A 13,776-nucleotide genomic window follows, 5' to 3' on the forward strand; every position below is an offset into this window, starting at 1 on the left:
AAGAAAGAGAGGTAACACAGCTAGATGAGGAAAAATCTATGGAGAAAAAATTTAATATATTGGAAACCTTGGAGCTAAATGACAGAGAATTCAAGATAGAAATCCTAAAAATCCTCCGAGATATACAAGAAAACACAGAAAGGCAATTTAGGGAGCTCAGAAAACAACTCAATGAACATAAAGAATATATGTCCAAGGAAATTGAAACTATAAAAACAAATCAAACAGAGATGAAAAACTCAATCCACGAGCTGAAAAACGAAGTAACAAGCTTAGCTAATAGAACAGGTCAGATAGAAGAGAGGATTAGTGAAATAGAAGACAAGCAACTTGAGGCACAACAGAGAGAAGAAGAAAGAGACTCAAAAATTAAAAAAAATGAGATAGCCCTACAAGAATTATCTGACTCCATCAAAAAGAATAACATAAGAATAATAGGTATATCAGAGGGAGAAGAGAGAGAAAATGGAATGGAGAACATACTCAAACAAATAATAGATGAGAACTTCCCAAGCCTGTGGAAAGAACTAAAGCCTCAAATTCAAGAAGCAAACAGAACACCGAGTTTTCTTAACCCCAACAAACCTACTCCAAGGCATATCATAATGAAATTGACACAAACCAACAGCAAAGAAAAAATTCTCAAGGCAGCCAGGGAAAAGAAGAATACAACATATAAAGGAAGGCCCATTAGATTATCATCAGATTTCTCAGCAGAAACTCTACAAGCTAGAAGAGAGTGGACCCCAATATTTAAAGTCCTGAAAGAGAAAAACTTTCAGCCACGAATACTATACCCATCAAAGCTATCCTTCAAATATGAAGGAGAAATAAAAACATTCACAGATACAGAAAAGATAAGGAAATATATCATCAGAAAACCCCCACTCCAGGAATTACTAAAGGGGGTTCTCCAATCAGATACAAAGAACAAAAAAAAAAAACAGAGCCACAAGTAAAAGCTCCAAGAAGAACACAATAAAACCAAATTTAAACTGTGACAACAACAAAAAGAAAGAGGGGGAGAAGATGGAGATTAACAGTAGCAAAGGACGATGGAGTGCAAAAGTACTCACAAAATAGTTTGCTACAATGAACAGGGTAGGGACCCTTTTCATTACTCAAAGGTAACCACCATTGAAAAACCACCACAGAAGCACATGAGATAAAAAAGATAGCAACAGAGGAAAGATGTATGGAATACAACCAAATAAAAACAAAAGATAGAAAAACAAAGAGAAGGATCAAACAAGACACAAAACTAACAGAAAGCAATCTAAAAAATGGCAATAGGGAACTCACAAGTATCAATAATTACACTAAATGTAAACGGATTAAACTCACCAATAAAAAGGCACAGAGTAGCAGAATGGATTAAAAAAGAAAATCCAACTATATGCTGCCTACAGGAAACTCATCTAAATAACAAGGATAAAAACAAATTCAAAGTGAAAGGCTGGAAAACAATACTCCAAGCAAATAACATCCAAAAAAAAGCAGGTGTAGCAATACTCATATCGGATAATGCTGACTACAAGACAGGAAAAGTACTCAGAGATAAAAATGGCCATTTCATAATGGCTAAGGGGACACTGAATCAAGAAGACATAACAATTCTTAATATATATGCACCAAACCAAGGAGCACCAAAATATATAAGACAGCTACTTATTGACCTTAAAACAAAAACTGACAAAAATACAATCATACTTGGAGACCTCAATACACCGCTGACGGCTCTAGATCGGTCATCCAAACAGAGAATCAACAAAGACATAGTGGCCTTAAACAAAACACTAGAGCACCTGGATATGATAGACATCTACAGGACATTTCATCCCAAAGTGACAGAGTATACATTTTTCTCCAGTGTACATGGATCATTCTCAAGAATTGACCATATGTTGGGCCACAAAAACATCATCAGCAAATTCAGAAAAATTGAAGTTGTACCAAGCATATTTTCTGATCATAAAGCCTTGAAACTAGAATTCAACTGCAAAAAAGAGGAAAAAAATCCCACAAAAATGTGGAAACTAAACAACATACTTTTAAAAAATGAATGGGTCAAAGAAGAAATAAGTGCAGAGATCAAAAGATTTATACAGACTAATGAAAATGACAATACGACATATCAGAATCTATGGGATGCAGCAAAAGCAGTGATAAGAAGGAAGTTCATATCACTTCAGGCATATATGAACAAACAAGAGAGAGCCCAAGTGAACCACTTAACTTTCCACCTTAAGGAACTAGAAAAAGAAGAACAAAGACAACCAAAAAGCAGCCGAAGAAAGGAGATAATAAAAATCAGAGCAGAAATAAATGAATTAGAGAACAGAAAAACTATAGAAAAAATTAATAGAACAAGGAGCTGGTTCTTTGAAAAGATCAATAAAATTGACAAACCCTTGGCAAGACTTACCAAGGAAAAAAGAGAAAGAACTCATATAAACAAAATCCAAAATGAAAGAGGAGAAATCACCATGGACACCGTAGATATACAAAGAATTATTGTAGAATACTATGAAAAACTTTATGCCACTAAATTTAACAACCTAGAAGAAATGGATAAATTCCTAGAAAAATACAACCTTCCTAGACTGAGTCAAGAAGAAGCAGAAAGCCTAAACAGACCTATCAGTAGAGAAGAAATAGAAAAAACCATTAAAAATCTCCCCAAAAATAAAAGTCCAGGCCCTGACGGCTATACCAGCGAATTTTATCAAACATTCAAAGAAGACTTGGTTCCTATTCTACTCAAAGTCTTCCAAAAAATTGAAGAAGAAGCAATACTTCCAAACACATTTTATGAGGCCAACATAACCCTCATACCAAAACCAGGCAAGGATGGCACAAAAAAAGAAAACTACAGACCAATATCTCTAATGAATACAGATGCTAAAATATTAAACAAAATACTAGCAAATCGAATACAACAACATATTAAAAAAATAATACATCATGATCAAGTGGGATTCATCCCAGAATCTCAAGGATGGTTCAACATACGTAAAACGGTTAACGTAATACACCATATCAACAAAACAAAGAACAAAAACCACATGATCTTATCAATAGATGCAGAAAAGGCTTTCGATAAAATACAACACAATTTTATGTTTAAGACTCTCAACAAAATGGGTATAGAAGGAAAATATCTCAACATGATAAAGGCCATATATGATAAACCATCAGCTAACATCATATTAAATGGCACTAAACTGAAGGCTTTCCCCCTTAAATCAGGAACAAGACAGGGTTGTCCACTCTCTCCACTTTTATTTAATGTGGTACTAGAGGTTCTCGCCACAGCAATCAGACAAGACAAAGAAATAAAAGGCATCCATATCGGAAAAGAAGAAGTAAAGGTATCACTTTTTGCAGATGATATGATCCTATACATCGAAAACCCCAAAGAATCCACAAAAAGACTACTAGAAACAATAAGCCAATACAGTAAGGTCGCAGGATACAAAATTAACATTCAGAAGTCAATAGCCTTTCTATATGCCAACAATGAAACAACTGAGAAGGAACTCAAAAGAATAATCCCCTTCACGATTGCAACAAAAAAAATAAAATACTTAGGAATAAACATAACAAAGAATGTAAAGGACTTATATAATGAAAACTATAAACCATTGTTAAGGGAAATTGAAAAAGATATAATGAGATGGAAGAATATACCTTGTTCTTGGCTAGGAAGAATAAATATAATCAAGATGGCTATATTACCCAAAGCAATATACAAATTCAATGCAATTCCCATCAAACTTCCAATGACGTTTTTTAAAGAAATAGAGCAAAAAATCATCAGATTTATATGGAACTATAAAAAGCCCCGAATAGCCAAAGCAATCCTAAAGAAAAAGAATGAAGCTGGGGGCATTACAATACCTGACTTCAAACTCTATTATAGGGCCACGACAATCAAAACAGCATGGTATTGGCAGAAAAATAGACACTCAGACCAATGGAACAGAATAGAAAGTCCAGAAATAAAACCACATATATATAGTCAAATAATTTTTGATAAAGGGGCCAACAACACACAATGGAGAAAAGAAAGCCTCTTCAATAAATGGTGCTGGGAAAACTGGAAAGCCACATGCAAAAGAATGAAACTGGACTACAGTTTGTCCCCCTGTACTAAAATTAACTCAAAATGGATCAAAGATCTAAACATAAGACCTGAAACAATTAAGTACATAGAAGAAGACATAGGTACTCAACTCATGGACCTGGGTTTTAAAGAGCATTTTATGAATTTGACTCCAATGGCAAGAGAAGTGAAGGCAAAAATTAATGAATGGGACTACATCAGACTAAGAAGTTTTTGCTCAGCAAGAGAAACTGATAACAAAATAAACAGAAAGCCAACTAAATGGGAAATGATATTTTCAAACAACAGCTCAGATAAGGGCCTAATATCCAAAATATACAAAGAACTCATAAAACTGAACAACAAACAAACAAACAATCCAATAAAAAAATGGGAAGAGGATATGAACAGACACTTCTCCCAGGAAGAAATACAAATGGCCAACAGATATATGAAAAGATGCTCATCTTCTTTAGCTATTAGAGAAATGCAAATCAAAACAGCAATGAGATACCACCTCACACCTGTTCGATTAGCTATTATTAGCAAGACAGGTAATAGCAAATGTTGGAGAGGCTGTGGAGAAAAAGGAACCCTCATACACTGTTGGTGGGAATGTAAAGTAGTACAACCATTATGGAAGAAAGTATGGTGGTTCCTCAAAAAACTGCAAATAGAACTACCTTATGACCCAGCAATCCCTCTACTGGGTATATACCCCAAAAACTCAGAAACATTGATACGTAAAGACACATGCAGCCCCATGTTTATTGCAGCATTGTTCACAGTGGCCAGGACATGGAAACAACCAAAAAGCCCGTCAATAGATGACTGGATAAAGAAGATGTGGCACATATACACTATGGAATACTACTCAGCCATAAGAAATGATGACATCGGAACATTTACAGCAAAATGGTGGGATCTAGATAACATGATACGAAGCGAAATAAGTAAATCAGAAAAAACCAGGAACTGCATTATTCCATACGTAGGTGGGACATAAAAGTGAAACTAAGAGACATTGATAAGAGTGTGGTGGTTACAGGGGGGAGGGGGGAATGGGAGAGGGAAAGGGGGAGGGGGAGGGGCACAAAGAAAACAAGATAGAAGGTGACAGAGGACAATCTGACTTTGGGTGACGGGTATGCATCATAATTGAATGACAAGATACCCTGGTCTTGTTATCTTTGAATATATGTATCCTGATTTATTGATGTCACCCCATTAAAAAAAATAAAATTATTTAATAAAAAAAATAAAAAAAAAAAGTAACTACTGAAAGGTAGAATCTCACTGTTTTGTCAGCCTTTTTTCACAGGAATGGGTGGAGGAATAGTGATAAACCCTCAGATTTGATGGCTTGGCCCCCCACAGATTAGCACAGGGAATCCATGCACAGACTTCTCATGAAGTCCAATATTACCCAAAATTAAATGCAGAACTGTGTTGGTATGTAACTAGTGCAAATGTGCAGCATTCTGGACAGAAGGTCAAATAGCTTTTATCACACTTTCAAAGGTGTCTATGATCTAAAAATTATAGATCACTACTCTAAGGTATCTACTAAAAAGGAAAAAGAATGTTCTTTTACTTTTCCATTAGTTAAAATTCAAGACTGACTACCAAGGAGTAAACCAATTTTTACAGAAAACTACCCCATATTCATTGTGAACCATGTCCATTTAATTTTAAGATTACAAGGATGTTGTGATAGTAATAGAAACTGTAAGACAAAAGGCTTTAAAAGGAATTGGATAACCCAAAGCATTTCATATTCATGTAAATTCTACACATGTGCATAATGGAGGGAGAGAATCTGTAAATCTTTAAGATAATCAATGTAAAAATGAACATAAAACCAAATACAGACTATACAAAGATAAACAGAAGTAAATTATGTCACATCACAGAAAACTTTGATTAGGACTCCTGGATGCAGAGAGGTTTCTAAAAACAATAGAATCATTTTAGAAAATCTTTCCTAAGTATATTTATAAATGAATATATAAATTTATGCTCCCCAATAGCTGATATAACAGGTCAAAAATAATACAAATACTTAACGCACATTATAGTATTTACTATATGCATTCCAAAAATTATATATATGTTAATTCATTTTGTCCTAAAAATTCTGAGATAGCTACTAGTGTTATCCTCAGCTGAGATACCTAAGGTTTATCACTTGTTCAAGGTCACCGTTTTTATATACAAGAGTCAGGATTTAAATCTAGACATTAAAGTTCTCTATATAGTCTTATATGCTCTGAACCATTAAAGTATAATACTCAAATCATTTATTTACTTACTTTAAGTTTTCCTTTGTTAAAAGCACAAACCGAGACTTGGTAGGCAGAATGTCCCATATCGATAAATATTACATTTCTTGGTTTCTCATCTAACAGAGGAAGATCCTGTTTATAAATTCCATATGCTAGAGCAACTGTGTAAGAACAAAGAATTAGGTTAATTCCAGCATAGCAAACGTGGAAAACACATAAGTCACTCTGATACTGCACTTTAATTTAATACACAGTACAGCATGACACGTTATTAATTTCAAAGTAACTTAATTTTTCATAATTTGCTAAATATTTTTAAATTTATCTTTTTACCCATCTATAACTCTATATTAATGATTGTTATAGCCAATGTAAGATATATCTTAACTTCTGCCAAAATGTTGTACTCCAAAATAACAAGCTTACAAGAACGAATACATGATAGTTAAAAATATAAATACTTTGTACTAATTAGAAAAACACTGTAGCTATTTATCTGACAGTGATTTCAAATTGCAAAGGGCTCACCTGCAGTAGTTTCATTCATCAATCTTAAACAATTTAAACCTGCGACCTGGGCTGCAGCCATCACAGATCTTCTCTCGGCATCTGTGAAAAAGCTAGGAATCTGGTATTTAAAAAAAAAAAAATTAAGTATATTAATTTGATGTAACTTATTTGATGCTTAAAAATGTAAAATAATTGCACTAAAACTTGTGTATAACTTAAGTAAAAAAAAACAGTGTTTTAATTAAATGAGAAAATATACTCATTTTTTTTAAGTTTAGCAGTTTTTTGTTTTGTTTTTAGCGAGAGATCGAGAGAGAGAGGAAGGGAGAGAGATGAGAAGCATCAACTTATATTTGTGTCACTGTAGTTGTTCATTGATCGCTTCTCATACGTGCCTTAAAGGAGCGTGGGGAGGGGCTTTCAGCTGAGGCAGTGACCCTGGGGTTTCAAACCTGGGTCCTCTGCGTCCCAGTCCAATGCTCTATCCACTGCGCCACCACCTGGTCAGGCCAGAAACAAACAATTCTTAAGTTTTAAATTGTATGCTGTTTGTGGCCTGACCTGTGGGGGCACAGTGGATAAAACATTGACCTGTAATGCTGAGGTCACTGGTTCGAAACCCTGGTCAAGGCACTTATGGGAGTTGATGCTTCCTGCTCCTCTCCCTTCTCTTTCTTTCTCTCTCTCCTAAAATGAATAAAGTCTTACAAAAAATTGTATGTTGTGAGTAGCATGATGAAATCTCACACAATCCCGCTTCATCCTGCCTGGGCCAATCATCTTTTTGTCCCAAGTGTCCACCTGCCCAGCCCTTACCAGCCACCTCAGTTATCAGAGTGACTGCTGTGGCATTGTAGTGCTTGTGTTCAAGTCACCCTTATTTAACTTAATAACGGTGCCCAAGTGCAAGAGCAGTGAGGCTGGCAATTTGGACATGCCAAAGAGAAGCTATAAAGTGCTTGTTTTCTTTGAGTGAAAAGATGTACGGGGAGGAACAAACATAGTATAGACACAGGGTCTGGTACTATTGTGGTTTCAGGTACCAACTGGAGGGTCCTATAACTTAACCCCTGTGGATAAGGGAGGACTACTAAACACTGGAAGATATGATTCAAGTATACATTACTTGGCCCTGGCTGGGTGGCTCAGCAGTAGAGCATCAACCTGGTGTGTGGAAGTCCTGGGTTCAATTCCCAGTCAGGGCATACAGGAGAAGCGCCCATTTGCTTCTCCACCCTTCCCTCTCTCCTTCCTCTCTATCTCTCTCTTCCCCTCCCACAGCCAAGGGTCCATAGGAGCAAAGCTAGTCCAGGTGCTGAGGACGACTCCATGGCCTCCACCTCAGGTGTTAGATTGACTTTGATTGCAGAGGAGCAATGTCCCAGATGGGCAGAGCATTGCCCCTTGGTGGACATGCCAGGTGGATCCCAGTAGGGTGCATGCGGGAGTCTGTCCGTCTGCCCCCCACCCCTCTTACACCGTTTCTCATTTCAGAAAAATACAAAAAAAAAAAAAAAAAGAGTATACGTTACTGATGTAAGACTTACTGAAATCACACAGTCAGCCACTGGTTTCTTCAAAGCATTTTCTGAAGTCTCTTTAAGCTTGGCCAGCAGCATCCCTGTAACCTGCTCAATAGCAAAAGGTCTCTCTTCATCTAGGTACCGCACCTAAACCCAAAGGTGAGATTTCTACTGAATCATTTATTCACCCAACAAATATTTGTGAAATCTTCTCTATACATGATGAACATACAATAGGGAAAAAGGCAAAGTCCTTGCTCAAGGGAACTTATATTCCAAAAAGATCTTCCAGTATTACAACCTCTTAGCTCACAAGTTTCAGCATCTCACACAGTGTCATAGCCAAACTATTTTCCAGTGTCTTTATGTGCTCCAGATCCCTACCGCCCACAAAAGCAATGTTTATCATTCAGTTTCCTAGCTAACAACAAAGAGGAAAAAGATATAATGACCTTCTTCCTGGGTTTAAAATAAAAACTTTCATTATACAGTTTTAGGAAAAGAAATTATAACATCAAGAAGGAAAAAAAATTTCTTATTTAAAAAACGTTATGTGCCTGACCAGGCGGTGGCACAGTGGATAGAGCATCAGACTGGGATGTGCAGGACCCAGGTTCGAGACCCTGAGGTCGCCCCAGCTTGAGCGTGGACTCATCTGGTTTAAGCAAAGCTCACCAGCTTGAGCCCAAAGTCACTGGCTTGAGCAAGGGGTTGTTACTCAGTCTGCTGTAGCCCCTCAGTCAAGGAGTATATGAGAAAGCAATCAATGAACAATTAAGGTGCTGCAACGAAGAACTGATGCTTCTCATCTCTCTCTGTCCTGTCTGTCTGTCTCTATCTGTCCTTCTCTCTCTCACACACACACACAAAACATTACGTATTACTCCAAGGTTTCTGGAAATAATTATCAACTAAACATTAGAGTTGTATATATTAAACTTAAAAATTAGTTTTTGACCAAATAACTATTTCATCTTATACACAGGTTTAGGACTAGGTTGCATTTAAGGCCATAAAACTTGAAAGTGCTCCTTGACTAAGAAAAAGTGGAGGACCAGTGCTTATTCAAGTAATTAAGCCCTTTTATAATGACCACCACAGAATTTATAAGCAATGAAGCCCTTTTATAATGACAATCACAAAACTTATAAGCAGTACAAAGCTACCTTAGAGCCCATATAACGCCTACTCTTACTGAGGAAAGGCAACATCTGACCTCTGTACCTCCAGTAGAATGAGTTTCTTCTTTAGCACTCAGCTCTGGAAGAGCTTTAAAGAACCTCTTTCTCAAGCGGCACAATGTATGTGTGTTTATAAGTGTGTATAAGTATATGTATGTAATGTAAAAATTACTTTGAAACAGACCTAAAATTGATATCCACTTAATTTAAAAACAAGTTCAACACCAAGTATAATATTATGTGAAATTAATAAATGTGGGAAGGTATCAAAATTAGGAAAATGAACCAAATACCAACAATATAGTATTCCTTTGCATAAGAATATAAATATAGATGAAACAAACATCAAAGTATATCCAAACAAATGTAAAAAAAAATGTATAAAATGCTTAAGGAGCCGAAATCTAAAGATTGTCAATCTTCAAAAGATGAAGATATTTAGTTCAACCCAGAACTGATTGATGGTTTCAAAGCCTCTTACACGCAATCATTATGACTGCATAAAAATTGTATCACTCAAAAATCAGGTTTGGCCTTCTTTTAAAAAATCTTACTCTATTTTTCTCAAACTTCTTACAAAGCATGATTTTTTATTTTTTTTAAAGAATAAAAGCAAAACAATTTAAGTCTCTTCAAATAAAATTGCTTTACATGGTCATTAACCTGAAACACCTAAATATTTTCCTTTATCTCATTCATTGTTGTCACAGTCCATCCAGCTTCCTAGTCAGCAACCCTTGACCCATAAATTTCACCTAAAATATGGCTTCAGTTTGTCTCCTTGTCTTTAACCACTCATGTGTCTTTGAATTATTTTAACAGCCTCATATCTTATTAATAATCACCCATTATGTACTCAGAACCCTCTTTTAAAAATAGAAATGTGAACATAGTTTAAAACATATACATTACATTTAAAATTAGTTATTAAAATAACTTTGAGATATAATTCATATAGCATAAGGTTCCTACTTGTGGTGCACAGTACAGTGGTTTTTAGTGTATTCCTAACTGCAGTACATTTTCATCATCCTACAAACACAGTCCTGTACCCATTCCTCTTCACCCTCAGCAATCACCCACTTTCTGTGTCTACTGACCTGCCTTACTATGGACACCCATATATATGGAATCACACAATATATGATCTTTTGTGACTGGCTTCTTTCAGTTAGCATGTTTTCAAGGTCCACCCATGTTGTAGTACATATGAGTACTTCCCTCCTTTTTATGGCCAAATAATATTCCATTGCATAAGTTTACCACATTTTGTTTATCTACTCATCAGCTGATGGGCACTTGAGTTGTTTCTACATTTTTGGCTATTATGAATAATGCTACTATGACCATTTGTGTACAAATGTTTTTTCAAAATTTTACTTACTGATTTTTAGAGAGGAGAGAGAGAGAGAGAGAGAGAGAGAGAGAGAGAGAAGGGGGAGAAGCAAGAAGCATCAACTCCCATGTGTGACTTGACGGAGCAAGCCCAGTTTCAAGCCGGCGACCTCAGCGTTCCAAATTGACTCTATTGACTGTGCCACCACAGGTCAGGCTGTGTACAAGTTTTTGTGTGCACATACGGTTCAAATCTCTTGTGTGTATACCTATGAGTGGAACTGCTGGGTCATATGGCAACTCTGTTAAGAGGCATTGTTTTGTTTTTGTAAAATCAACAGAAACATATTTTTATTAACCAATATATAGCTTACTATCTCAGGATGTAGAATTAAAAATCCAGACTCCAGATCTTACTTGGAAGCAGTTTGCTTTAATACTTCTAATATGTTTTAGGATTCTTCTAAATTAGGGAAAACTCATTATAGCAATTAACATATTCTTTGGGACTATTTTTCTAATTACATATGCCACCTCCGCCTTTACTCCTTAAAAACAGTTCACCTCTAAAAGTTCTCCCAATAATAATCATTTTTCCTTGATAATACATGTACTGTTGGGATTAAAAAGATTATCCAGAATCAAAGAATTCCCTAGGAATGGAGAGCGGTACCTGGTTGTCTGGTACCAGTGGTGGCTCTGAGCTAGGAGCTAGGGTAGGTAACCCAAGCCAAAGGGACCATTCCAGAAAGTCAGCTGCCGAGAAGATCAGAGGAGTACTACGTCTTCCCCCAACCCTGAGGCTACTCCACAAGAGCCTGAACCTTCAAGTTCCAAGAAGAAAAAGAAGAAAAGTGGCAACAGCAAGAGGCCAGCATTCAAGCCCTCACCAGGGCTGGCCACGGAACCCTACTGGCCAGCCAGAACCATAAGGCCTTGGTCAGCTTCCAGAGGGCCTTCTCCTGGCCTTCGAGGCCTCCAAACCTGTGCCTTCAACCTGGGGGCTGCCTACGTGGAGACTGGGGACCCAGCCAGAGGCCTTGAGCTGCTCCTAAGAACCCAACCTAAAGAGGAGTCACAGGGCGGGTGTCATGGTGACCAGTGTTTCAATGTAGCTTTGGCCTACCAAGCCCTGGGCAACCTGCCTCAAGCTTTGGCCTGGTACCACAGGGCCCTGGGTCACTACCAGCCACTAGGTGACCAGGGGCAAGCCCAGGCAAAAATGGGAGCCTGCTCCCAGGCTCTGGGACAGCCGGAGCTAGCAGCCCACTGCCTGCAGGAAGTAGGCTGGGCATATGCCCAAACAAAGCAGCCCCAGGCTGCAGCACTGGCATTGGGGGCTGCGCCAGGGTGTATGCTGAAGAGTGGGCAGCATGGCCTGAGTGAAGTGGTGCAGGTGCTGGAGGAGAGCCGGAGGCTTGCTGAAATGAGTACTGAGGGGGGACTGCTGGGGCAACTCTTTAATGACCTAGGCCTGGGTTACTCTCAACTCCAGCTGTTCCCGATAGCAGCAGAGGCCTTCCAGCAGGCCCTGCCCTTGTGCCAGGGGCCAGGAAAGGAGGCCAGAGTGCTGAGAACCCTTGGGATGGCCCACAATGCCCTTGTCAACTCTCAGGAAGCCCGGAAGTTTCACCAGAAGGCTGCTGACCTACATGGCTCTGTGGGGCAGCAGTGGGAGCAGGGCCAGAGCTTTGGCAGCCTGGCATTCGCACTGAGCCAGCTGGGGGACCACAAGGCCACCAGAGACAACTACCTACATTCTCCGCAGGCTGCCCAGGACACTGGGGACACGAAGGGGCAGTGACAGGCCTGCAAAGGTCTGGGTGCTGCCGTCGCCAGGCTGGGGCAGCACAATCAGGCTTTGAAGTACTATAAGAAAGCGCTGGCCCGGTGTCAAGAAGAGCCTGATTCTGTGCGAGAGCGGCTGGTGGCCAAGTTGGCAGATGCCATGAGGACCCATTTGGCCTGGGGTGGGCTGGACCTGACTCACAACCTGACCTCAGCTCCAGAGAGGCCTCAGGCTACAGGTGGGGCCTGCCCAATGGGGACTCCAGCCAGGGTGGGAAGGGCCCGGCAGAAGCACAACACAGGCACTGGCGAATTGTTCCCACATCTAGCCCAGGCTTGTCAATAACAGAGTCTTTGGTACAGCCTCCATATATAGTGACCAACACATTCCCTAAAATCTACTTTCTTTGTTCTCCCAAAGCGTTCTCATTTCCAGCATGAGGGTTCTTAGTTCAGAGAGGCCTAGAGAATGGATAAAGGGAATAGGAAAGAATGTATCTTTGGATGGTTTTAATGGGACCATGACCACTGTTAAAACTGGGAGAAGATGGGGCCTGTGTTTGGGAAATAGTGTTCTGAGTCTCTGTCCTTGCCGTTTAGCAATCTGAACAACCTTCACCCAGCTCAGGAGGCCTGGCATGTACCCTGCCACCTGCACAGCCTGACTGTAGACCTCAGAGAAAGGGAAAGTCCCATTGAATGGGGGGATATGTAGCTTAAGTCTATTTCCCATTGCTCTGCAACCTACCGGCACAGGTAAGAGCCAGGGAGGGCGACAGAAGGTAGAGCCAGAGCAGGCTGCTTCTGCTCTTTCCACAGCCACTCCCACTGGCAAGTTCTGCCCTGTCTCCTGCAGGTCATTCAAACAGCCCAGGAGAACCCCCACAGGAACCCACAGAGGAGACCCACCATGTCAGGCTTCTGCATGATCATGTAACCCTGCCCTGCTGGCCTCAGCGGTACACCCCCAATATACACACTTGTGTTTCTGGGATCGAGCCTCTTCCCAGTGCTTCAGCGCTGTGTAGACACGAAATACAACATAGTGA

At 39.1% G+C, this 13,776-nt stretch overlaps 2 protein-coding genes across 2 annotated transcripts in view; one reads left to right on the plus strand and one right to left on the minus strand.

Annotated features, from left to right (window-relative positions):
* Positions 1-13,776, minus strand: part of HSPA4L (heat shock protein family A (Hsp70) member 4 like) — a 63,314-nt gene that overhangs the window by 33,414 nt on the left and 16,124 nt on the right. The window contains exons 4-6 of the mRNA XM_066233351.1: positions 8,448-8,570; positions 6,919-7,018; positions 6,418-6,551 (exon numbers count right to left, since the gene is read on the minus strand). Coding sequence (XP_066089448.1) covers positions 6,418-6,551; positions 6,919-7,018; positions 8,448-8,570 — 357 coding nt within the window. The remainder of the gene's footprint in view (positions 1-6,417; positions 6,552-6,918; positions 7,019-8,447; positions 8,571-13,776) is intronic.
* On the plus strand, positions 11,599-13,073 carry LOC136321041 (tetratricopeptide repeat protein 24-like). The gene is given in 4 exon segments (XM_066254129.1): positions 11,599-11,655; positions 11,688-11,787; positions 11,790-11,913; positions 11,915-13,073. Coding segments are annotated over 4 exon segments (1,440 nt in total).

This window comes from Saccopteryx bilineata, chromosome 1, assembly GCF_036850765.1.
Source record: "Saccopteryx bilineata isolate mSacBil1 chromosome 1, mSacBil1_pri_phased_curated, whole genome shotgun sequence".
Taxonomy (NCBI): domain Eukaryota; kingdom Metazoa; phylum Chordata; class Mammalia; order Chiroptera; family Emballonuridae; genus Saccopteryx; species Saccopteryx bilineata.